At 38.6% G+C, this 26,138-nt stretch overlaps 2 protein-coding genes and 2 long non-coding RNA genes across 4 annotated transcripts; 2 read left to right on the plus strand and 2 right to left on the minus strand.

The window, feature by feature from the left end:
- Positions 1–1,478: 1,478 nt before the first annotated feature.
- On the minus strand, positions 1,479–24,272 carry LOC116711758 (sperm-associated antigen 6-like). The gene is made up of 12 exons (XM_032551250.1): positions 24,105–24,272; positions 23,918–24,013; positions 23,273–23,439; positions 22,182–22,365; positions 21,779–21,984; positions 20,849–21,022; positions 20,613–20,765; positions 19,152–19,343; positions 18,453–18,569; positions 18,214–18,359; positions 17,827–18,064; positions 1,479–1,712 (listed from the first exon to the last, which is right to left on the minus strand). The coding sequence occupies exons 1-11, from the start codon at positions 24,127–24,129 to the stop codon at positions 17,959–17,961; spliced, it is 1,566 nt and encodes a 521-aa protein (XP_032407141.1). The 5' UTR covers positions 24,130–24,272; the 3' UTR covers positions 1,479–1,712; positions 17,827–17,958.
- On the minus strand, positions 1,711–8,049 carry LOC116711760 (sperm-associated antigen 6). The gene is made up of 11 exons (XM_032551257.1): positions 7,885–8,049; positions 7,698–7,793; positions 6,827–6,993; positions 5,636–5,819; positions 5,227–5,432; positions 4,236–4,409; positions 4,000–4,152; positions 2,769–2,960; positions 2,341–2,457; positions 2,102–2,247; positions 1,711–1,951 (listed from the first exon to the last, which is right to left on the minus strand). The coding sequence occupies exons 1-11, from the start codon at positions 7,907–7,909 to the stop codon at positions 1,846–1,848; spliced, it is 1,566 nt and encodes a 521-aa protein (XP_032407148.1). The 5' UTR covers positions 7,910–8,049; the 3' UTR covers positions 1,711–1,845.
- LOC116711762 (uncharacterized) lies at positions 1,835–2,568 on the plus strand. The gene is made up of 2 exons (XR_004337326.1): positions 1,835–1,940; positions 2,118–2,568. It is a non-coding gene; the product is annotated as an uncharacterized LOC116711762 (long non-coding RNA).
- On the plus strand, positions 15,142–15,452 carry LOC116711761 (uncharacterized). Its single transcript, XR_004337325.1, has 2 exons — positions 15,142–15,276; positions 15,422–15,452. It is a non-coding gene; the product is annotated as an uncharacterized LOC116711761 (long non-coding RNA).
- Positions 24,273–26,138: the final 1,866 nt, after the last annotated feature.

Genomic DNA, 26,138 nt, shown 5'->3' on the forward strand with positions numbered 1-26,138 from the left:
TAAAAAAAAATTTTTCCATAGAGATAATTTTAAAATAAAGTTGAAGCGAACATGCGCAGTAACTAGCTATATCCCCTAACGTAATAAATTGCATAAATACCCAAAAATCTTTTTAAAACGCAAAATTAAAGGGTACATGCATATAATCTACAAGTAAAATATTTAATTTTTCTTCCTTTTTTTTAAGGACTCTGAAGTTGATGCCTTTAAAAAAAAAGCCTGCTATGTAAATATTAAGGCTATTTCATGGGTTCGACCTTAAGCATAGAATATTTATTTGATAATTTATTATTCACACTTTATTCGCCTTGTTCGCACCCTAAAGGTTTGCGAACGATCCGTGGCCACCATAAATGTTTTATCGACTTTTTCTCCACCGCTACCAAAGCTTGTTAATAATAAAATAGTCATTTATTTTGTTGAAATCGCTTGTAGTTCCGCCCTTTGGTTTAGATTTGAGCTTAATTAAAAATGGCTGAAATGACAGCTTTATATGTCGCCGTCACGACTATTAGTTACAGCCATTTTTTTTTTATATTTTGTTTGCCGTGAACGAACTATTGACGTGTTCCTTCCCAGTGTGAATAAATGGAAAAAATAACGCGATAGCGAGAAGGAGAGAGTCGCCGCTACCGCAGAGAGGAGGTTCTCTGTGTAGCAGCAGCCTGGAGTGTTCAACGCAGAAAAGACTGATTTTTATAATTCAGCTCGATTACTGCTGTGAACGCTGCTTTCACTCGAGATAGCTTCATGGTTGGAGATAATTCTCTTTGTAGAAATATAACATTCGGGATGGTTGGTGCCGTCTGCGGCAGCCGCCTCGACGGCAGATTTCCGCCGCAGCGCAGCGCCGTGCGGGGCAGTCCAGAGCTGTGGGTGGTTGTGGAAAACTGAGTACAATGTTGGAGAACAGGCAGACACCCTGCAGATAATAAACAAAGAGCCGCTCGCCATGTGCGCCGCAGCTGCTGCACGTGCACGCTCACAGCAGCAACCGAGCTGCAGTGAGCAGTCAGGGCCGCCAGGGGGCAGTGCGACCACTGAGGATGCCTTCTTTCTGTCAGGTAGGCTTCGTTATTCTTTGCGCGGCTGCTATTCTGAGTAATGTTTCTAAAGCTTTGAAAAATGAAAACGAAATGTTTATTTATAGCGTTCCTTTTGATATAAAGCACTGAGACAAAAGCACACTAGTCAGTCTAATGTTATTAAAAGCAGCTAACAGTCAGCAACCTGCCACTGCGTCACTGGCAGGGCCGGACTTTAAAAAAAGCTACCAGGGGCAGTAGTTCAGGGCCCCATTTTTTTGGGAGGGCACAAAGGTTTTTATTTATTTATTTATTTAAATTACTGCCTGTTTTGCAAAAAAAAAAAATGAATTACTTAGCGTAAGAGGCATTGGCATTGTATTATTTTTTTTTTTATTTTGAATCTAAAATAAAAAATACCTAAATACCTAAAATACCTAATTTTAGGTATTTCTAAAATTATGAAGTTATAGTCAACTTCTTTAGAAGCAACGTGGAGTTATTGGGTGGGGACGTAGTTAACCTACCATGCATCAAATCATACCTGCTGATGTACAGGATTACCCATTAATGTACTGCAATTTGCACAACTATAAGAATTTCTCCTGAGTGGACAGGGCACCAACACTGACTCCAACCCAGGGGCCAAGTATCTTTTAAATCTGGCCCTGGTCACTGAATCTGATCCTTTGACCTATATACTGTGGAAATATGAGTATCCTATTTTTATTTCATCTTAAATATTACTCTGTATTATTGCTAGCACCATCAAATAAATCTTTTAATAAGACCACTTAGATATGTAATGCAAAAAAAATGTTTATTGTCCTTCAGATGGAGGAGCAGGAGGAGTGTGAAGCGAATCTTCCGGCTGGTATCCCTCTAACCGCTGCAACAGGCTCTCAGAGTAGCCTGGTGAGTAGTACCTGCAAAAACAGAAACACATCATAAACAAACCGGGCAATATTAAGTTGTTGTTTTTTTTAAATATCCTGATTCCTATGGCATTGGGTTTTTTAACTGAGTCTAGTTTCAACCAAATGGGCATAATGGTGGTCGAGTTATCAGAGCTGCACCTGACTATCTCCTCAGGGAAGCAGCTGTTGATGGCGTTGATGTATTCCTGCAGAACAGAGCCTGGCTCTGCGTCAATCTCTTGGATTTTCTTCAGTCCGCCGCTGGTCACAAACAAACGACGGGCCTTGCTGTCATGGGGAAGCACCTGTTGAGAACCAGAGAGATGGATGTTTTATTTCAGTCGCCAAGCGCACGAGAGGCAAAGATTTGTCGGAGCGTTTGGAGTTGTCCTCCCCACCTTGCTGAACTGGCAGACGACGTGTTTGAGGATGTTGCTGGGAGCGTCGTAGAGTAGCGGCTCCAGAGCTGAGACTAGGGTGCACTTCTGTAGGATGTTCTTCAGCGCCTTCTTACTCTGAAACATTCAACAAGGTTCGTCTCGTTTCCAACGGCAAGATTCAGGCATTTTCAATGTACGTTTTCAAACATTTTTCCTAGAGGTAAAAACAATAAAAATGAACTAAAAGATGGTTTTAATTCGCTTTTATATGACATTAGTTATTACTGTTAGTATGTCTTGTGGTAGCATTCGATATTCTACAGCAGGGACAAGGTAAAACAAAATATAACACCTAATTGAAATTCAAGCATTTTTAACCTGAAATATCACATGACTGCATGATTTCGTTCTGAATTGGTGTCCAGAACAATTGTTGCACTTCCTACCTTGGCCTGCAGGTCCTCTGAGCTGCTGGCATCTATGTAGAGCGCCAGCAGCTTGGGCAGCAGGTTTGCTGAGGCCACCACCTTGGCATGCTCAGGGGTGTGATGACCTATCTGATCTAATGACCACACTGTGGCCGACTTCATGTGCTGCTCATGCTCCTCTGAGAGGCACAGGGCCAGCTGAGGCACTCCCTACAGGACAGGAAGGGACACATCAGGAAGTGTCCAGCTTCGTCTATGAGATGCCTACGATCTCATAGAAAAATATTCATAGTACCCTCTAAAAATCCACTTTATGTAAAGCTTACAACTTGGGGATGCAAAAAATTGACCTACTTACAATAAACTGTTGATTAATGGTTTATTAGACTAAAATTAGTTCTAATAGATTAAGTAATAATGTCTGCTTAGACCTTCTTAGCATTGCAGGTAGGTCACCATCCAGCAGACATCACTTGTCATTAAGCAGAGCCAGTTGATACAGGAATAAAGATGGCGGAGCCATACAAGAAAGGGAAACAGAAACGATCCAAACAGAGTCCAGTGAGGGATGCTAAATGCACTTAATATGGTTCTGTTTTGAAATATAAACAAAACAGGAGCTTGTCCACAAGGGACAAGCTCCTTAAGTTTCACATCAATAGCGTTCATTCAGCCGAGTCGCATGGTGAGGCAGCGTTAGCTTCTCAACCAAAATTTATTGACATGCTAAAAAGCGACGATGTGATGACAGAAAACGGAGGGGATAATGAAGAAAAATTGTAACATGATGGGGGAAAAACATGATGACGATAAGCAGGGTTGATTTTGAATGAACACTTTGCATTTTATGTTATGCAAGGACAATTGGCCTTCTTGATAAAAGAGAAAACTCAGGTTTTAAAGAAAATGGCAGCTTATTAATCAACTTTAGATTGACTCATTAATCAATAACTTGCACCTTATTGCAACTACAAACCTCCGTTTATTTTATTGGCATTTTATGTTGAATGAAAATGCATGCCACATTTTCATATTTTTAGTTATGAAAATAAAAATAATTGAATAATCTATAATTTAAATAATTGAATAATTGAACTGCTGTTAAGTGGTCACAAAAAATAAACTGAAGTTTATGGTTATGTTTCAAAATAAAAACGTCAAGGGTTATGAACACTTTTGAATGTCTCTGCACATGCTGGGCATGTATTTATGGTTTTAATATTAGCGTTACGAGAGAACATGATCCCACCTTACAGAGAATGACGGCCATGGCGAGGCTTTCATTGTGAGCCGCCACGTATCCCAGCATCATGATGCCCGGGAGCCGCAGCTGTCCACGGGTCTCTCCCAGGTAGTCGACCACCTTTGACAGCCCACCGCAGTTCACAATCAGCTGGGAGAGCTGCAGAAAAACACACCCACACACACACACTTCATTCAGTGCGTCCGCCTTCTTGGTGACCTCGAAGCGTGAGCGTGCAGTACCTCTGGCGTGTGTTTCGCCACCTCCCTCATCAGGATCGCAACGTTCTTCCTGACGTAATCATCCGGATCGTTGAGGGAGACGAAGGCGGCGGGGAAGACCTCGGCCTCGACCACCATCTCGGCCAGGCCGATGGAGTGTTTGCTGATTTGGCTGAGGGCGGAGAACACCTGCCTCTGAATGGAGACAACCAGACCCCAGAAAAGCTTTAAACGAAACTGCCGGTTTTGAAGCTCAGACAAGTTTCTTTCTGCAAAACTGCAGCACCTACGTTCAAAGGTTTGTGTTTTAACGTGAAGATCATGCTGCGTTGAAACATTAAACTTATTTCCATCTGAAGTTGTTGTGTTTTTTGTGCAAAGCTGTGAAGGTTACTCTGAGTTTGCTTAAAATGATTGAGAATAAAAACTGAATCCCCCAAAATAGATCCAAAATAGACGCTTTTATTTTTCTTTTAAATCACATTTTGGATTTTTATAGATTTTTTGGTTGTCCCAAACCGCAAAAGAAAAATGACTTTTTATTTCATAAAACTAAGAATCTCTAAACATATACACACATATATAAAACTTAAATTAAAATAAAAAATATATTTTATGTTCAACTATAACTTATCTTTTAGTTGTAATTCAAAAGTGTATATTTTTCAAAAGTGCCACTTCAATTTTACAAATACAAACAACAATGCCTATATTTAATTTAATCATAAAATTGAACTCACTTCTTCTTAAAAACAATTTTTATGGTAAATGATCTTATGGCATAAAAAAGAGACTATTGCTGATTATTATATTTGGAACCAATTCTTTAATGACCGGAAATTTTCAAATTGGAATATTTTTTTTGGCACAGAAAATGTCTAATTTCAAATATATTCCTTTTTCAATTAATCTGCATTCTTATAATATTTTCTAATATGTGATGCCTTGTTATTAAGCTACGGTTTCTCAGTATTGTGATTTTTTGGACCCTTTCATCAGCCAGCAGGCTCACCTTGAGCTTGGCGTCCCGGCTGAGGATCATCTGTGCCAGGTGTGCGATGGCGCCGTTGTCCACCACGGTCTGGGCCAACTCTGGCGTGTGTTTGCAGATGTCGCTGAGTGTGGAGGCCACGACACGTTTGAGGGCCATCTCGGGCTCCACGAGACACAACACCAGCAGGGGGGCCGCTCCTGCTTCCAAAACCGCCTGGGACAGAGCTGCACAGTGACACAGAGAGGCCGTGGACACAAAGACGGGACATTGGCAAAGCTGTTTTTTTCTCTTAAGAATTTCTTTAAAAATAAAAACTATGCAAATGAGCGTTTCCGAAATCTAGTATAAGAACAAATCATTGCAAATTTTGCCTCCACCATCGCAAAAAACAAAGCAGATGGAACTCAGGGCAGCTCTCTGTGCCTACATGCATTGTGTCGTGCGATGCAGCCCAGACCCCAGGCGGCGGCCTCCTTCACCCCGGGGTCAAACTCCTCCAGGCAGAGGACCAGAGCGTCGACCCCCCCGCAGCTCACTACTGCCTGGGCCAGGTCAGGAGAGTGTTTGGCCACAGAGCGCAGAACAAACGCTGCTGCCTTCTTATAAAACCTCTGCACACAAAACACAGAAAAAACATCAGCTGTTTAAGACAGGAACCGAATTTTTTTTTTATTAGAAGCAATTTGCATTTCTTCTTCTACTTTTTTAAAGAAAACAAACCATTTAACCAGTTAAGTTTACCCTTGAAATAGCTTTTTCTATTTTTTTTTTTTTTTTTTACTCATTTAGGAGACGGGTTCTACTTCCTTTTACTTTTTAACTTTATTCTGACATGTCATTATTTTCTTACACAGTGAAACATGTTTGGCAGAATTAATTTTGCTTAATGATGTCATTGAAATAAAAAAAACAATGTTTATTGTATACATTGTTTTTGCTTTCATTATTTCTGAAGATATCGAGCAAATCATTGCAACACTTTAACAACTGGCATCAACAGCAAAACTGAATTTGAATGTGTTGTAATTTCACTCGACTTCCTGCATGTGATTGGATATGAAACTGAAACTAAATCTGACTGCTTTGTCTTGCAGCACACTTTGAGATCACAGTTGTTGAGAATTGGTGCTGTAAAGTAAAGAAACGTGGACAGGATCGTGTGTGAAATAAAAAAAGAATGAGTCACTCTAAAAAAGTTGCTGCATGTTTGAGTGATTTTCTTTCCCACTCCTCCTGAGTCAAATTGAGCTCAGAAGCTGAAATGTAACATTTTGGGTTTAAAACATCGAGCTTCACTCGCCTTTTGAAAGCAAGAAGAAAACCTGGTCTCTCAAAGTCAGCTCCTTGAGAAGACAAAGACCTCGCTGCTCTCATAGTGAAGAGCGCTGAGGTTTTTGGTGTAGCCCCCCAGGGCAAATTGCGAAAAAAAAAAAAACAAAACAAAAAAACAACATGATCAAATTCAGAGGTTTTGACCCTGACCCTACAACTCCTGCAAAGTGTCATCCAGAATCTGACTTTGTTTTTGCTCTTTACACTCTCATGTCTTCCAAAGCTGATATTGCAAGAAGAAAACCTGGTAGCACTAAGGAATGAATCCAGGAGAAGAGATGCTAACGTTCTGCGAGGTCATAGACTGGACCAGCTGGGGTAGGATGCCTTCTTTCACCAAAGCTTCTGCCAGATTATCACTTTGGTCGGCCAGGTTACCCAGAGCCAAAGCCGCCTTATGCTGGATGCTCGGGACCGTGTCCAGCAGCAGGGACCGGAGCATGGGCATCACTCCTGCAGAAGAGTGGGGGACACACTATAAAAATGAATTTTTATGTGCATATTAAAGCAAATGTAATTTTGTTAAAGAATAGTGGCTTGTAAATAAAATGTTCAGCAACAATCAAATGCAAAAAAATGACTATTTGCATTGCAAATTCTGTTGAAATATATGCTAACACTATATATACAGTACAGACCAAAAGTTTGGACACACCTTTTAATTCAATGAGTTTCCTTTATTTTCATGACTATTGACATTGTAGATTCACACTGAAGGCATCAAAACTATGAATAACACATGTGGAAATATGCACTAAACAAAAAAGTGTAAAACAACTGAAAATACCCCTTATATTCTAGTTTCTTCAAAGTAGCAACCTTTTGTAGTCACCTGAAATGGTTTTCACTTCATAGGTGTGCCCTGTCAGGTTAATAAGTGGGATTTCTTGCCTTATAAATAGTCATGAAAATAAAGAAAACCCACTGAATTAGAAAGGTGTGTCCAAACTTTTGGTCTGTACTGTATATATATATATATATATATATATATATATATATATATATATATATATATATATATATATATATATATATATATGGCATATAATGTTTTTTTAACCCATTCCATTGGTTAAAATATAACAATTTATTTTATGGATGCAAATTAACATTCTAATCCGTGACAGATGATAATATTTCTACAATTCTGTTCTTACCTGCATTATGAAGGATTTCGGAGTTTTGTGGTCTAGTCGCCAAATCAGCAACGGTTTGCACAAAGTGCAACCTGGACTTCTGGTACTGCTCAAAAACTGCAGGACACAAAATAAACAAGGAGTCAGTCTAATCACCTCCAAGCTAAACGTGAGTCATTGTGAAGTGAAATCCACCCCCGGATCTCACCTTGAATTATCAGTCGCTGACTCATTTTTGCCAAAAAGAATAAAGAAAACTACTTAATTCAAAGCCTATTTCCTAAAATGTGTCGTCGCTGGAGCCAACGAAACAAAAAACTAATTCTAATCCAGGTTTTCAAGCACCGTTTTTGGACGCAACTGGGTTTAGATGTATTGCTGTTTTGAGTTGCCGTAGCAACACGTAGGAAGCGGAATGACCCTTGTTCAGGCCAAAGATCGTTTATTAAAGAAAGACGGCTCACTCCGGTGCAGTAAATCCCTTCAGAGCGATGCCTCTTTATATTCCCGCGATGTTTCAGCTGAGGATGTCTCGCACGCGGGCGATCCGCATTTCAATCCATCAATCTATATATATATAGATTGATGGATTGATGGATCCATCAATCTATATATATATATATATATATATATATATATACTGCATATATATATATATATATATATATATATATATATATATATATATATATATATATACTGCATATATATATATATATATATATATATATATATATATATATATATATATATATATATATATATATATATATATATATATATTGATGGATCCATCAATCCATCAATCTATATATATATATAAACGATCTTTGGCCTGAACAAGGGTCATTCCGCTTCCTACGTGTTGCTACGGCAACTCAAAACAGCAATACATCTAAACCCAGTTGCAGCAATACATCTAAACCCATCTAAACCCAGTTACTTATATATATACTTATATATATATATATATATATATATATATATATATATATATATATATATATATATCTATATATATATATATATCTACTTATATATATATACTTATATATATATATATATCTATCTCTATCTATATCTATCTATCTCTATCTCTCTCTCTATCTCTATCTCTCTCTCTCTCTCTCTCTCTCCGTTCCTATCTATCTCTATCTATATATATATATACGTATATATCAGTTACTTATATATATATAAGTAACTGATATATACTGATCATATATCAGTGATCAGTATATATACTGATCACTGATATATATATATATCAGTGAGACCAAGAAATGTTGGTGGCGGTGACCTACGATCATTTATATGTATAACCACAGGACATATGTTTGCATTTTGTGTTGTTTCAAAGCCTAAAATGGAGAACAGGAGTTTACAAGGAAAAGAGAAGCACTCTCTTTTTCATCGTGAGAGACGGCCATAGTGTCACAATTACCTTCAAAGTGAGCGCGAGTGTCAAAGAAACCCTCCCAGAAATGTATTTTCGGTGTGATATTAAACATTTTTGATTTGATACATTTTGATATTAAACATCTGAGCCCCTGTCCAAGTGACACCCTAAAGTATGAAAAACAGAGAACAACCATCCCCATAGGGACACTACTGCCTGGAGCTCTTTATTATTTAATCCCACAGCCCGCTTTGGCTGAACGTTTTGTTGCCTTCTAGAAACGGGCATTATTATTATTATTATTATTATTATTATTATTATTATTATTATTATTATTATTATTATTACTACATAAAAACAATATGTTGCAACTGCCACAAGCTTAATTGTGGAGACGTACTTAAATTTAATTCTTTTGAAAAACTCTCTTATCCTTGAATAGACATTTCTGTCCTAATTAAAAACACATTATGTACAGTAAATATAGTTGTATTGATTTGTGTGATGGAAAACTTGAGTCATATATGGAAACACGGAACTAAACATCTGACAGATGGGTTGCTTCTACAACATTTTTTCCATCACAAATAAAGGCTTTTCGGGGCGTGCCGTCACGGCAGGGCGTAGGTTTAGTCTAAGTTTTGGTGGGACCTTACAACTTACTCACCAACTCACCAGCATTTAAAATGAATGCTACCACTGCGTAGTATATTGAAATATTAAACAAATCAATGTAGATTTTCGTTTATTTATTTTGTTTTTGTTAAAAAATACATATGTTGTTTGTTTTTTTTTTATTAATATGGCAAAAATTGGTCGCGACTATTTTATATCCCTTGAATATTGGTCGTGACATGTCACGACCGTCCATACCCAAACCTACGCCCACTGAACCATATTTGGAGGCCTTGAGTCCTGGTAGCGGTTTCGACTCGACGATATTTGCCACATGTCTTCCTTTCTCTCCATCCCCGTTTCCTGTCAATCTATAAAGGACACTAGAGCTCACAAAACACCCGCTGCAGGGGTAAAAAAAAAAAAAAAAAAGGCTTTTCGAAGACTTGGGTTTTTTTTCTAACGTGAATCTATTTGTAAAAAATACAAAAATAAAATAAATAAATAAATAAATAAATAAATATGTAAATAAATAAGGAAACCTTGCTTGAAATTGTGTGTATTTCCTGTCATTTCATTTAGTAAAATGTCTAGATAAAGTGAAATAGTACAAAGTGCAATGTTTTACCCGAAGCTTTATTTTCAAAATGCAGTTAACATTTTTTTTTCCAGAATCACAATGTCAAATGTCAGATTATCATTCGGAAATTCAACGAATCGACTCTTAAAAGTGCCAACGTATCATCAGGAAGTTCAACAAAAAATGGCGCTGAGCAGAAATAACGAGGGAAAAATAGAAACTGTCTGGTTTTATCCATGTTTCATGAAGCAGCAGCAGGAGGCTGAATTGACCTGTCGGTTCGGGGGAATGTTTGCCCCATGATGCGTCCTGAAGCCACATGCAGCATCCTCAGCAGGCTGAAAGCTGCTTCATGCAACTTGTTCTGTCTCAATCAGTCCAGACGCCGCTGATGCTGCTCTCCTCTGAGGCGGAACCTGTTTAACATTAACATGAAGAGCCTGGAGAGGTGGATCTCAGAGCGAACCAGTCCTGGGACTTGCAGCGCGAGCACCAGTCCGCGACTCTCGTCGTAGTTCAGATGGACTCGGAACCGAGAACCGGTGATTGTCCAGAGTGTCATGATTTGTGCAGAAGCGTTGATTCTCGCTCTCTGTCTTTGCATCTTGCGCCGAGTTTCAAGTCCAGAACAACTGCTGATTGTTCCCTTTAATATTTGTAATTTGTAGGGAGAGTTGAGTCTCGTTCCCTGGAGTCCACACAAAGTTTCTCGCCGGCCTTTTATTTCTTTCGATCTCAGTAGCTCCCCTCTGTCCTCTCCAAAGACCACGGAACGTGTTTCATCCTACCTCGGCTGCTTTCCGTCACCAACTCCAGAAAGCATCACATCCTGTCAAGGACACAGCACCATTTGTGGCCCTACCCTCGACCACAAGCAAGCAAAGCCGCACACACAGCAAAGTTTGCAGTGTTAAAAGTACATTATGGCCAACCCCATGCTGTGAAACATGTTTACGTTCATCCAGACCACTGTGTACAATATAGATAGGTAAAGTGAAAGAAAGTCCACGTGTGGCAGAAATTCGGGCTAGGTTGCTTCACTGGAACTAATCTGTTTGTCATTAAGTGTTTTATTTGTTAGGCAGAGTTAAGTTGCACAAATGCACTTGTTCGGTATATACAAGTAGTTAGTTCATGGTTACTTGGATGGAAAAACTCTTTGCCTTATATGTATTCTGTCAAGTTTGAGCAGTATTCAATAGACTGTTCAAACTTGACAGAGTACATTTAATATGCTAATATTAAAGACACACTTGTGTAAAGTCGTGATGACGCGCCCCGCTTGGCAGTCACTTGCTGCCGAGGATCATGTTACATTGCTCAGCCAATCAGTGCTGCGGGAAATTTAGTGCACGCAGTATCAGAGGCTGTCGTTGTACGTCTCGTGGTTTCTTTCTTTATATAAATATTTCGAGCAAAAAAAGAAGAAAATGAACAGACTTTGCTCTGAAGATGCACTTGCCAAGGTGAAGCCACGCCTCTCTGAACTGGTCTCCCAAAAACAACAGCAGAAGTCACACTGATTTGCAGGTACAGTATGTCCTTTGTGCAATACTTTATTCTGGCCCCCAAAAAAGTATTTTGTGGTTTCAAAACGACAAAAAACAAATTAAATTTAAAATAAAAAAAAATTAAGTTATTAAAAAAATATTAATTCCTTGAAAAAATCCACATTTATTTTAAATTAGTAAAATAGTAAAAAAAAATATTTGGGGGGCTGAAATTCTTTTATGGGGCCGAAATATTTTTGGGGGGCCAGAATAAAGTCATACTGTTGCTGTGAGTTCATGGTTTTGTTCTTTGAGCAAGATGACGTTATGCACGGCTCATTTTGTGCATCAGCAAAAAAACATATACAGTGGTGTGAAAAAGTGTTTGCCCCCTTCCTCATTTCCTGTTTTTCTGGATTTTTTTTCTCCTTTAATACTAAACACCTTCATTTACAAATTGCATTTTGTGTTTACTATTGTTGTTCTTGACTATTTTTTAAATTGGTTTGATGTTCTGAAGCACTTAAGTGTGACAAACATGCAAAAAAACAGGAAATGAGGAAGTTGATTTTTCAAACCACTGTATCGCCTCCAGTGTAAACCCCCAATGACTCAATGCAGTGTTGAAAAGCATGAGAATCCGACAGTGTTGTATAAAGTACTGAAATCTCAGAGTCAAGTAAAAGTACAAGTACCTCTCCAAAATATGACTTTGGTAAAAGTCGAAGTCACTGACTGAAATGTTACTTGAGTAAAAGTCTTAAAGTATCTGAAACTTCTTGTACTTAAGTATGGAAATTACTGTAAAAATGGATGTACTCAAGTAATGTAATGAAAAGTACAAGTAAAAAGTAAAACAAAGCAAATGCAGTTTGAATGACATTTTTTATATTTTGGTAAACTTGTCAAATACACTTAAAATAATGTACCCAACCAAGTGCAGGCAAAATTAAACCTGCTAATAGATATACCTGCAGGCATCATTTAGTTAAGAAAACTAGGTGCTTTACCTATAGCACAAGGTTAACTTAACCTGCTTTACAACTGAACCAGCTTCTTAGTATACCCTCCAGGACAGAAAATACAAAGTTTTTGTAAGCCTTAAGTTTTCCCTTCAAGTAAGGTCAGTGCTGAAAATGAGAAAAATAAATAGCACAGAAAATGCGGCCAACATGAAGAAAAAGAACTGTTACGATTACTCTACTTCACAAATCAGTGAATCAGTCAATGCTACAGTCAGTAGGTGGTGCACACAACTGGTCATTATGCAAAAGAAAAAAAGAATTGGGAGGGAAATGCAGCTTATTGGCATCTGTAAACCTGGTTTTGAACTTGCATGCCTTTCCTATATTCGTTAAATTTAGTCTAAATTGCTATTGCTATGGCTTCTGTCCCCCCTTGAACAGAGGAGTCTAGGTAGCCTGCTACAGTCAGCATTAGGCCTAAGCTAAATACACCACGTGTGGAACTGAAACAATGCCAAACAAAGTTCATTTATGGTCAAGATTTCACAATACAGTAGTGCCTAGTGACCAAGCTATAGTTACTGAAACAGGAGGATTATAACCATTTCATAAGACGTTACCTCGATGTGTTTCTTCAAGTTGGACGGGGAGTTTTTGTAAGATAGAATTTCCATGTGACTGCTACTGATTGCGAGACTTGCTTTGTGTTTAATGGGAGAAGTGAAACAGGTGTATCCTAATTAAAAGTAAAGAAATCAAGAAATGGCAAAAAATGTGGAATGAAGATAAGAAAGGAAGAAGATTATATGAAGTACAAAAGTCAGTTCAAATTCGAAGCATTAATGAAAGAAACAGAAGAGAAGAAATAATAATTAGTAGATTAAGAGTAGGTCATACCTACTTAAATGACATGCTTTATACAATAGAGAGGAAAAATAATGATAAATGTGAGAGATGTGGAGAGAAAGAAAATGTAGAACACATTGATGAACTGTAAGTCAAATGAACTCGAAAGGGAAGAATTAAAGAGAATAGTTCGAAACATAGGGCATGAATGGAATCTTAAAGGTATATTAGGAAATGAAGGAAACATAACAGATATTCACAAATTAAGGAAAGCATTGTTTATTTATCTTAAGAATACAAAATTAAAAAATAGAATTTAATAGATGTGAAGTAATGCTTCTACACACTCATGTACAGTAGGTGGCGGTATGCACCTTAAAGTTGCTTGTGATCCGCCATAATAGAAAAGAAGAAGAAGAAGAAGTATCCTATTGGTGGTGATGAACAAGCCCAGCAAGCAGGCTACGGACTTTGTTCGGTAGCCTGCTTGCTACTTGCTAATCAGTAGGTGGGATCAATACACTTTGTTTCTCTCTCTCGCTTTTTTGTAACGAGTAACTAAACCACACATTGAAAATGTATCGGAGTAAAAGTACGCAATTAAGTTCGGAAATATAGTGAAGTCTGTGAAAGTCATCAAAAATTTTCATACTCCAGGAAAGTATGAAGTACTCCAAAATATACTTAAGTAAAGTAGTGAAGTATTTTTACTTCGTTACTATACAACACTGGAATCCGAGTTGTTTTGTCACCATTATGGAGTAACTTATTAACTCTGATTAGAATCATATTTACTCTTATCAAAGTTATTTGACAAGGAGTGTTAAGTTTTATTAACACAGTACAGTGTTAGTCAGTGTTAAATTTTAACTCTATTTTGAGTTAAATTGTACTCTGAAAATGGAACACTATGGAAAGAGTTAAATTGACACCAATTCCGATAAGGACCAAATAGACTCGGACACAATGTTAAATTTAACTCTTTAAGTGTTTATTTAACACTACAAAATTTACTGTGCAGATATCCTCTCTTCTATATATAGCCACGTGACTATGATTATATTTCCTATGTACATTGTCTGTTTACAAATCAATTTATATAACCTTTATGTGTACTGTTCTGTCTCTTCCCACATATATGTATATCTATCTATATCTATGTCTGAAGATAGATAGAATCATAGGCTATATCAATGCTAGTTTACGTTTTTGATGTTGTGAAAAAAAGATTAATATGAAAGTGGTGGTCTAATAATCACATTGCCATTAATCTAATGCTATTTTGCAGGAGTACACAGTAAAAAAATGCGGTGTTAATATTTCATATATGCGGTGTTAATATTTCTCTCTCTCCGTGCATCTTGCGCCGAGTTTCAAATCCAGAGCAACTGCTGATTGTTCCCTTTAATATTTGCAATTTGTAGGGAGAGTGGAGTCACGTTCCCTGGAGTCCACACAAAGTTTCTTGCCGGCTGTAGTGAAACCTGTTTAATTTAATGTTATTCAATGTTAAGTTCATCTGCTGAGTCCAAATGTTATAATTTTGTCTATTGCTGGTTCACTGACGCCATTTTGTGGTCACTTTTATTACTACAACTTGTTTACCAGAAAGGAAGAAGGCCTGTTGATCCATGTGCTCTGAAAGAAGCCCTTTTTGTTGTGTTTTCTTTAATCTAAGTGCGAAAAAGGGAAAACAGCATCGTCTGTAAGTACTGTTCTAATTTGTTTGTCATATAAATCATAATTTGTAACCCGTTGACATGTTTATGTGAAGATAGACATTTTTACTTGTGTCAGCCCAATGTGTTAGCCTAGCTGGCATTCATTTTCTGTACCTTTGTGTGTTACAGTTTTACACGATTCTCATTAAACCCTGCTAAAGAGCCAAATGGAGTGCTTCTTGGTGGATGGATGGGAAAGTGTTTAGCTACCTGTATAGCTGAGTTACTGCTAAAAGTCACAGTGCTTAGCGAGGCCAGGACACCAGCCTTTTATTTCTTTCGATCTCAGTAGATCCCCTCTGTCCTCTCCAAAGACCACGGAACGTGTTTCATCCAGCTACCTCGGCTGCTTTCCGTCACCAACTCCAGAAAACATCAAATCCTCTCAAGGACACGGAGCTGTCCGAGTGTCTTGACCTCAGCACCAGCAACAAGTGACCCTACCCTCGTAAACCTACGAGCAGAGCAGGCAAACCCTGCCCAGAGAGCGGGTAGCCTCTCTCCTCCCTCTGTCACCAGGATGGGGATAGACTTTGCAAACTCTTTGCGGTGGGGAAACTCCGCAAATTCTGCAAACTCTGACAGTCCTGCTAGAGTGCAAACTCTCTCCCCACCGGGGAGAGACCAGGTCATTTGTAATTTGTAGGTCATTTGTAAAATCCCAAACAGCAACCTCGAGCACTGCACTGCAACTGCCAGGAGTCTGCAAACTCCCACGAGTTTGCAGCCCATTCCAGTGGCAGTTTGCCCGGAAATCTGTGCCTCAAGACGCAAACCTCTCTCCCGTCCTGGGAGTTTGCGTCAGGGGGCAAGACCGTGATCGTGGTCATTCAAAGGAGGAACCGTTGGATTTCTCTTTTCTCTCTCTAACTCTCGGCGAAGGCGGACACTTTTTCCTCTGCTCCTCTCCCTACCCATCCTCAACCGGCTTGCTCTGTTTTTGTGTTGCTTCTTTTGGAGCCTTTCTTTGCACATCCTTCGAATCTACAAATGATGGATCTGGTTAGCTGGTCCATCAATGCAATTGATCAAATTTTCTCAACAAGAAGAATGGGCACAGGAGAGCCCTCTTGTCTGACGGGATGGATTCACCCTGGATTTATTCAGAACAGGATTTCTGCTGTTTGCAGCTGGTGGATACCTGGCTTGTCGACACATTTGTGACGGATCTGGCCAAGCTAGTAAAGGAATTAGACCAGAGGATACTTAGCAACCCTGAACATGAGCACCTATAGTTTACACACTTTAGATCAATATTAGATTCTTTTTCTTCTTTTGCTCTTTCCTTTGCTTTGTTATTTTGTTTGTATTTCCTTTTAATTCCTGTAAAGCACTTTGTATTACCTTGTTGCCGAAAATGTGCTATATAAATAAAATTACCTTACCTCACACCAAAGGCTTTCAAAAATCTGGCACCGTCTGCCTGCCTGAGTGCTGAATATATAACTGGTGGTGAACAGGTGAGCCTGGCTGCACTGGGCAGCCAGGCTCACGATTGCATGAGAGCTGTGGAGCAAAACGGAGCAGGCAGACGGGCCAGAATCATGACAGAAATGGACTTCAGAGGTGGGAAACCAAAGATCTCTGCAACATGTTTATGCAAATTTGAGCATAATTGCGCAACATTTCATTTGAAAAGTCGAGCTAAAAGCTCATTCACTTTTAGCTCCTCCAACGAGTGAGGAGCTACTTCATAAGCCAAAAATAAAACCAATATGTTCCGCGGTAACGTATTGGAACCGCAGGTTCGGTTTGAAAGAACCGAACCTGCTGCGTACCTGTATTAATAAGTTTTCGTATTTCGATTCTATTGTATTATTTTGATAAAAAATATTTTGTCTGTCGTACAAAGTCATGTCTAAGGAGAAAAGCAAGAATAAATTCGTGTTTTCTGCATAAGTGTAAAATGTTTCATGTAGATGTTTTATACTGTGCAACAGTAACAATACGGTAAGTTGTTCATACAATTGACAAATGAAAACGAAATGTTTATTTATAGCGTTCCTTTTGATATAAAGCACTTAGGAAAAAGCACACTAGTCAGTCTAATGTTATTAAAAGCAGCTAACATTTAGCAACTTGCCACTGCGTCACTGACAGGGCCGGACTTTAGAAAAAGCTAACAGGGGCAGTAGTACAGGGCCCCATTTTTTTGGGAGGGCACAAAGGTTTTTATTTATTTATATATTTATTTTAATTACTGCCTGTTTTGCAAAAATTGTACTTTGTGTAAAACTCATTGGGTGAGTTGTATTAAGTATTTTTTTAATTTTATGAATCTAAACAATACTCAAGGTATTTCTAAAATTATGAAGTTATAGTCAACTTCTTTAGAAGCAACGTGGAGTTATTGGGTGGGGACGTAGTTAACCTACCATGCATCAAATCATACCTGCTGATGTACAGGATTACCCATTAATGTACTGCAATTTGCATAACTATAAGAATTTCTCCTGAGTGGACAGGGCACCAACACTGACTCCAACCCAGGGGCCAAGTATCTTTTAAATCTGGCCCTGGGTTAGGCCCTGAACTTTTGACCTATATACTGTGGAAATATGAGTATCCTATTTTTATTTCATCTTAAATATTACTCTGTATTATTGCTAGCACCATCAAATAAATCTTTTAATAAGACCACTTAGATCTGTAAGGCACAAAAATGTTTATTGTCCTTCACATGGAGGAGCAAGAGGCGTGTGAAGTGAATCTTCCGGCTGGTAGCCCTCTAACCGCTGCAACAGGCTCTCAGAGTAGCCTGGTGAGTAGTACCTGCAAAAGCACAAACGCATCATAAACAAATAATATTAAGTTTTGTTTGTTTTTTTTAAAATATCCTGATTCCGATGGCATTGGGTTTTTTAACTGAGTCTAGTTTCAACCAAATGGGCATAATGGTGGTCGAGTTATCAGAGCTGCACCTGACTATCTCCTCAGGGAAGCAGCTGTTGATGGCGTTGATGTATTCCTGCAGAGCGGAGCCCGGCTCTGCGTCAATCTCTTGGATTTTCTTCAGTCCGCCGCTGGTCACAAACAAACGACGGGCCTTGCTGTCATGGGGAAGCACCTGTTGAGAACCAGAGAGATGGATGTTTTATTTCAGTCGCCAAGCGCACGAGAGGCAAAGATTTGTCGGAGCGTTTGGAGTTGTCCTCCCCACCTTGCTGAACTGGCAGACGACGTGTTTGAGGATGTTGCTGGGAGCGTCGTAGAGTAGCGGCTCCAGAGCTGAGACTAGGGTGCACTTCTGTAGGATGTTCTTCAGCGCCTTCTTACTCTGAAACATTCAACAAGGTTCGTTTCGTTTCCAACGGCAAGATTCAGGCATTTTCAATGTAAGTTTTCAAACATTTTCAGCACTTTTTCTAGAGGTAAAAACAATAAAAATGAACTAAAAGGTGGTTTTAATTCACTTTTATATGACATTAGTTATTACTGTTATTACTGTGTCTTGTGGTAGCATTCGATATTCTACAACAGGGACAAGGTAAAATAAAATATACAAAACAAGAGAAGCTTAGTCTGATTTAACTTCAGACAGGGAGAACTTTTTTTTGTGTCTTTTTATTAGGTGCATACAAATATCTGGTTTTGACTGTAAATAAGGTCTTAAAATTTAGGCTTTTAATCACACGTTAGATTGCAAAACCGTGCAGCTTGAACATCAAGCACTTCAGGCTCACTTAAAATTTAAAAAACACCTAATTGAAATTCAAGCATTTTTAAGCACCTATACAAACCCTGTTTAATTTGACTTTATCCCGATTATAACATGATGCACCAAAAGAAACCTGAAATATCACATGACTGCATGATTTCGTTCTGAATTGGTGTCCAGAACAATTGTTGCACTTCCTACCTTGGCCTGCAGGTCCTCTGAGCTGCTGGGGTCCAGGTAGAGCTCCAGCAGCTTGGGCAGCAGGTTTGCTGAGGCCACCACCTTGGCATGCTCACGGGTGTGATGACCTATCTGATCTAATGACCACACTGTGGCCGACTTTATGTGCTGCTCATGCTCCTCTGAGAGGCACAGGGCCAGCTGAGGCACCCCCTGCAGGACAGGAAGGGACACATCAGGAAGTGTCCAGCTTCGTCTATGAGATGCCTACGATCTCATAGAAAAAGATTCATAGTACCCTCTAAAAATCCACTTTATGTAAAGCTTACAACTTTGGGACGCAAAAAATTGACCTACTTACAATAAACTGTTGATTAATGGTTTATTAGACTAAAATTAGTTCTAATAGATTATGTAATAATGTCTGCTTAGACCTTCTTAGCATTGCAGGTAGGTCACCATCCAGCAGACATCACTGCTTGTCATTAAGCAGAGCCAGTTGATACAGGAATAAAGGTGGCGGAGCCATACAAGAAAGGGAAACAGAAACGATCCAGAGTCCAGTTTGGGATGCTAAATGCACTTAATATGGTTCTGTTTTGAAATATAAACATTCGACAAGCTCCTTAAGTTTCACATCAATAGCGTTCATTCAGCCGAGTCGCATGGTGAGGCAGCGTTAGCTTCTCAACCAAAATTTATTGACATGCTATAAAAGCAACGACGTGATGACAGAAAAGTGGAGGGGATAATGAAGAAAAATTGTAACATGATGGGGAAAAAACATGATGCCGATAAGCAGGGTTGATTTTGAATGTCAACGTTTTGATATTCCTTCAGAAGAACATCTCTCCTGTTCATGGGGAGTTAAGTGTTTCACATATTTTATTATTTTCATCTTTTATTTTTCTACTCTGCAATGTCAGAATTCCTGTTTTGTTACATTTTATAAATAAGTTTGATAATGTGAGAAAGCTACATTTTCTCACATTATGATCAAAACATCTGATGTTTACACAAAACACTTAAAATTTTATGATGTTTTTCTATAAAATTCATCATATTATAAATCATTTTGCATTTGATGTTATGCAAGGACAATATGCCTTCTTGATAAAAGAGAAAACTCAGGTTTTAAAGAAAATGGCTGCTTATTAATCAACTTTAGATTGACTCATTAATCAATAACTTGCACCTTATTGCAACTACAAACCTCCGTTCATTTTATTGGCATTTTATGTTGAATGAAAATGCATGCTACATTTTTCATATTTTTAGTTATGAAAATAAAAATAATTGAAATAATAATTGAATAATCTATAATTTAAATAATTGAATAATTGAACTGCTGTTAAGTGGTCACAAAAAATAAACTGAAGTTTATGGTTATGTTTCAAAATAAAAACGTCAAGGGTTATGAACACTTTTGAATTTTTGTATTTATGGTTTTAATATTAGCGTTATGAGAGAACATGATCCCACCTTACAGAGAATGACGGCCATGGCGAGGCTTTCATTGTGAGCCGCCACGTATCCCAGCATTAAGATGCCCGGGAGCCGCAGCGGTCCACGGGTCTCTCCCATGTAGTCGACCACCTTTGACAGCCCACCGCAGTTCACAATCAGCTGGGAGAGCTGCAGAAAAACACACCCACACACACACACTTCATTCAGTGCGTCCGCCTTCTTGGTGACCTCGAAGCGTGAGCGTGCAGTACCTCTGGCGTGTGTTTCGCCACCTCCCTCATCAGGGTCGCAACGTTCTTCCTGACGTAACCATCCGGATCGTTGAGGGAGACGAAGGCGGCGGGGAAGACCTCGGCCTCGACCACCATCTCGGCCAGGCCGATGGAGTGTTTGCTGATTTGGCTGAGGGCGGAGAACACCTGCCTCTGAATGGAGACAACCAGACCACAGAAAAGCTTTAAACGAAACTGCCGGTTTTGAAGCTCAGACATGTTTTGTTTCTGGAAAACTGCGGCACCTACGTTCAAAGGTTTGTGTTTTAACGTGAAGATCATGTTGCGTTGAAACATTAAACTTATTTCCATCTGAAGTTGTTGTGTTTTTTGTGCAAAGCTGTGAAGGTTACTCTGAGTTTGCTTAAAATGATTGAGAATAAAAACTGGATCCCCCAAAATAGACGCTTTTATTTGTCTTTTAAATCACATAAAATGACTTTTCATTTCACAAAACTAAGAATCTCTTAACATACACACAAATATATAAATTAAAATAAAAAATATATTTTATGTTGAACTATAACTTATCTTTTAGTTGTAATTCAAAAGTGTATATTTTTCAAAAGTGCCACTTCAATTTTACAAGTACAAACAACAATGCCTATATTTAATTTAATCATAAAATTGAATTCACTTCTTCTTAATTACAATTTTTATGGTAAATGATCTTATGGCATAAAAAAGAGACTATTGCTGATTATTATATTTGGAACAAATTTTTTAATGACCGGAAATTTTCAAATTGGCATATTTTTTTTGGCACAGAAAATGTCTCATTTTAAATATATTCCTTTTTCAATTAATCTGCATTCTTATAATATTTTCTAATATGTGATGTCTTGTTACTAAGCTATGGTTTTTCAGTGTTCTGATTTTTTGGACCCTTTCATCAGCCAGCAGGCTCACCTTGAGCTTGGCGTCCCGGCTGAGGATCATCTGTGCCAGTTGTGCGATGGCGCCGTTGTCCACCACGGTCTGGGCCAACTCTGGCGTGTGTTTGCAGATGTCGCTGAGTGTGGAGGCCACGATGCGTTTGAGGGCCATCTCGGGCTCCACGAGACACAACACCAGCAGGGGGGCCGCTCCTGCTTCCAAAACCGCCTGGGACAGAGCTGCACAGTGACACAGAGAGGCCGTGGACACAAAGACGGGACATTGGCAAAGCTGTTTTTTTCTCTTAAGAATTTCTTTAAAAATAAAAAAAAACGATGCAAATGAACGTTTTTGAAATCTAGTATAAGAACAAATCACTGCCTCCACCGTTGCAAAAACAAAGCAGATGGAACTCAGGGCAGCTCTCTGTGCCTACATGCATTGTGTCGTGCGATGCAGCCCAGAGCCCAGGCGGCGGCCTCCTTCACCCCGGGGTCAAACTCCTCCAGGCAGAGGACCAGAGCGTCGACCCCCCCGCAGCTCACTACTGCCTGGGCCAGGTCAGGAGACTGTTTGGCCACAGAGCGCAGAACAAACGCTGCTGCCTTCTTATAAAACCTCTGCACACAAAACACAGAAAAAACATCAGCTGTTTAAGAGAGGAACCGAGTTTTTTTTTTTATTAGAATCAATTGGCATTTCTTCTTCTACTTTTTTTTTTAAAAAAAAACAAACAAACCATTTAACCAGTTAAGTTTACCCTTGAAATTGCTTCTTTTTTTTTTTCTTTTTTTTTTACTCATTTAGGAGACGGGTTCTACTTCCTTTTACTTTTTAACTTTATTCTGACATGTCATTATTTTCTTACACAGTGAAACATGTTTGGCAGAATTAATTTTGCTTAATGATGTCATTGAAATAAAAAAAAACAATGTTTATTGTATACATTGTTTTTGCTTTCATTATTTCTGAAGATATCGAGCAAATCATTGTAACACTTTAACAACTGGCATCAACAGGAAAACTGAATTTGAATGATATGAAACTGAAACTAAATCTGACTGCTTTGTCTTGCAGCACACTTTGAGATCACAGTTGTTGAGAATTGGTGCTGTAAAGTAAAGAAACGTGGACAGGATTGTGTGTGAAATAAAAAAAGAATGAGTCACTCTAAAAAAGTTGCTGCATGTTTGAGTGATTTTCTTTCCCACTCCTCCTGAGTCAGTTTGAGCTCAGAAGCTGAAATGTAACATTTTGGGTTTAAAACATCGAGCTTCACTCACCTTTTGAAAGCAAGAAGAAAACCTGGTCTCTGTAAGTCGCCTCCAGGGCAATTGCCAAAAAGTTTTTTAAAAACACACAAGATCAAATTCAGAGGTTTTGACCCTGACCCTACAACTCCTGCAAAGTGTCATCCAGAATCTGACTTTGTTTTTGCTCTTTACACTCTCATGTCTTCCAAAGCTGATATTGCAAGAAAAAAACCTGGTAGCACTAAGGAATGAATCCAGGAGAAGAGATGCTAACGTTCTGCGAGGTCAGAGAATGGACCAGCTGGGGTAGGATGTCTTCTTTCACCAAAGCTTCTGCCAGATTATCACTTTGGTCAGCCAGGTTACCCAGAGCCAAAGCCGCCATCTGCTGGATGCTCGGGACCGTGTCCAGCAGCAGGGACCGGAGCATGGGCATCACTCCTGTAAATAAAATGTTCAGCAACAATCAAATGCAAAAAAAAAAGACTATTTGCATTGCAACTTCTGTTAATATATGCTAACGCTATAAAAACATATATATATAGAGAGAGAGAGTGAGAGAGAGAGATATGTTATATAGATATAAATATAGATGTAGATATAGATATATTCTGTTCCAGAACTTAAGTTTGGTTTGATTTTATTTAATTTCCCTTTGGTGTCAATAAAATAGTTTTGAATTTGAATAAGGTAGAGTTTTAAAAAAAATCATGAATTTAGCTAATTCATAATAGCAGCTAAACTTGGACACATAGAAATATTAATTTGAATCTTTTGCGATACATGGCATAAGATTATTATTATTATTTTTTTTTGCAATCATTCCATTTTTTTTTAAAATATAACAATTTATTTTATGGATGCAAACTAACATTCTAATCCGTGACAGATGATAATATTTCTACAACTCTGTTCTTACCTGCATTATGAAGGATTTCGGAGTTTTGTGGTCTAATCGCCAAATCAGCAACGGCTTGCACAAAGTGCAACCTGGACTTCTGGTACTGCTCAAAAACTGCGGGACACAAAATAAACAAGGAGTCAGTCTAATCACCTCCAAGCTAAACTTGCGTCAATGTGAAGTAAAATCCACCCCCGGATCTCACCTTGAATTATCAGTCGCTGACTCATTTTTGCCAAAAAGAATAAAGAAAACTCCTTAATTTAAAAGCCTATTTCCTAAAATGTGTCGTCGCTGGAGCCAACGAAACAAAAAACTAATTCTAATCCAGGTTTTCAAGCACCATTTTTGGACCCAACTGGGTTTAGATGTATTGTTGTTTTGAGTTGCCGTAGCAACACGTACGAAGCGGAATGACCCTTGTTCAGGCCAAAGCTCGTTTTTTAAAGAAAGAAGGCTCACTCCGGTGCAGTAAATCCCTTCAGAGCGATGCCTCTTTTTATTCCCGCGATGTTTCAGCTGAGGATGTCTCGCACGCGGGCGATCCGCATTGAGCGGAAATGAGTTCCTGCAAGCGGTTTCTGGCCGTAGATTTGAGCTGCTGACCATATATACATGCTTCAAAAATAAGCATATATATATATATATGTTTCTACAACTTGAATACAGTCCACCTGTGGTAAGTGCAGTTGATTGCACTTGATTTGGAAAGGTCTGCCAAAGTCCCACAGTTAACAAAGCGGAAGCATAGAGCATAGGATTAAAAAGCAATTGGCTCCAGGCTTCCCAAATAGGATTGTTTTCACAAAGGCACAAAGCTGGGCAAGGATACAGAAAATGCATCCTGCTTTAAAGCTCCCAGTGAGCTGGCTACTGCCTACATTGAGTCATCGGGGAGGGATAGACGGGAGGTGATAAAGAACACGATATCAGGGCTCCAGGTTTCCTCTTATAGAAGGACAACAATCTCTGCAGCAATCCACCGAACAAGAATGGAATGACCAGACGAAAGCCACTTGTTAATAAAAGACACATGGCAGCCGGTCTAGAGTTTGGTAAAAAAAATGAAAATAAATAAAAAAAAAGGCACCTGAAGGACTCTCAGACTATGAGAAAATAGATTATCTGGACTGATGAGACAAAGCTTGAACTCTTTGGTGTAAATGCCAGGTGGTGACAGCATCACACACACACACACACACATATATATAGCACAGATGGCGCTGAGCTCTGAGCATGAAGGAGACCTCATGCCTCCCTGTACAATTTGATAAACATCCGTATAAATTACCAATAATTTTAAGGTGGAATTCTGGCAACTCCTTCCTTCTTGCTGCAAGGCAACAATCATCATGGTCATTATTATTATTATTATTATTATTATTATTATTATTATTATTATTATTATTATTATTATTAATCACATATTTACATATAAAAACAATATATTGCAACTGCCACAAGCTTAATTGTGAAAACGTACTTAAATTTATTTTTTTTAAAACTCTCTTACCTTGAATAGATATTTCCGTCCTAATAAAAACACATTATGTTCAGTAAATATATTTGTATTAATTTGTGTGATGAAAAACTTGCGTCATATATGGAAACACGGAACCAAACCTCTGACCTCTTTCTCAATCTAAGGTTGCCTCTACAACATTTTTACCATCACAAATAAAGGCTTTTCTAAGACTTGGATTTTTTTTCTAACGTGAATCTATTTGTAATAAATAAATAAATAAGGAAACCTTACCTGAAATTGTATGTATTTTCTGTCATTTCATTTAGTAAAATGTCTAGATAAAGTGAAATAGTACAAAGTGCAATGTTTTACCCGAAGCTCTATTTTAAAAATGCAGTTAACATTTTTTTTTCCAGAATCACAATGTCAAATGTCAGATTATCATTCGGAAATTCAACGAATCAACTCTTAAAAGTGCCAACGTATCATCAGGAAGTTCAACAAAAAATGGCGCTGCGCAGAAATAACGAGGGACCAACTCCAGAAAACATCAAATCCTCTCAAGGACACAGAGCTGACAGGAGTCCGAGTGTCTTGACCTCAGCACCAGCAACAAGTGACTCTACCCTGGTAAACCTACAAGCAGAGCAGGCAAACCCCGCCCAGAGAGCGGGTAGCCTCTCTCCTCCCTCTCTTGTAATTTGTAGGTCATTTGTAAATTCCCAAACTCCCATGCAGTGCCGGCTGGGAGCAGCGCTCCTCCCAGCTCTGCTC

The sequence above is a fragment of the Xiphophorus hellerii genome, chromosome 21, assembly GCF_003331165.1.
Source record: "Xiphophorus hellerii strain 12219 chromosome 21, Xiphophorus_hellerii-4.1, whole genome shotgun sequence".
Classification (NCBI taxonomy): Eukaryota; Metazoa; Chordata; class Actinopteri; order Cyprinodontiformes; family Poeciliidae; genus Xiphophorus; species Xiphophorus hellerii.

Excerpts from the sequence above, each read along its gene's own strand:
- LOC116711760 (XM_032551257.1), bottom strand. The coding sequence starts at position 7,909 with ATGAGTCAGCGACTGATAATTCAAG. Across the intron at positions 2,458-2,768 it reads CAGAGGACCTGCAGGCCAAG|AGTAAGAAGGCGCTGAAGAA; the intron begins GTAGGAAGTGCA and ends TGAATGTTTCAG. Across the intron at positions 2,248-2,340 it reads TCGTCTGCCAGTTCAGCAAG|GTGCTTCCCCATGACAGCAA; the intron begins GTGGGGAGGACA and ends GGTTCTCAACAG.
- LOC116711758 (XM_032551250.1), bottom strand. The coding sequence starts at position 24,129 with ATGAGTCAGCGACTGATAATTCAAG. Across the intron at positions 21,023-21,778 it reads GCCGGGACGCCAAGCTCAAG|AGGCAGGTGTTCTCCGCCCT; the intron begins GTGAGCCTGCTG and ends GTCTCCATTCAG. Across the intron at positions 20,766-20,848 it reads TGGCGAAACACACGCCAGAG|CTCTCCCAGCTGATTGTGAA; the intron begins GTACTGCACGCT and ends GTTTTTCTGCAG.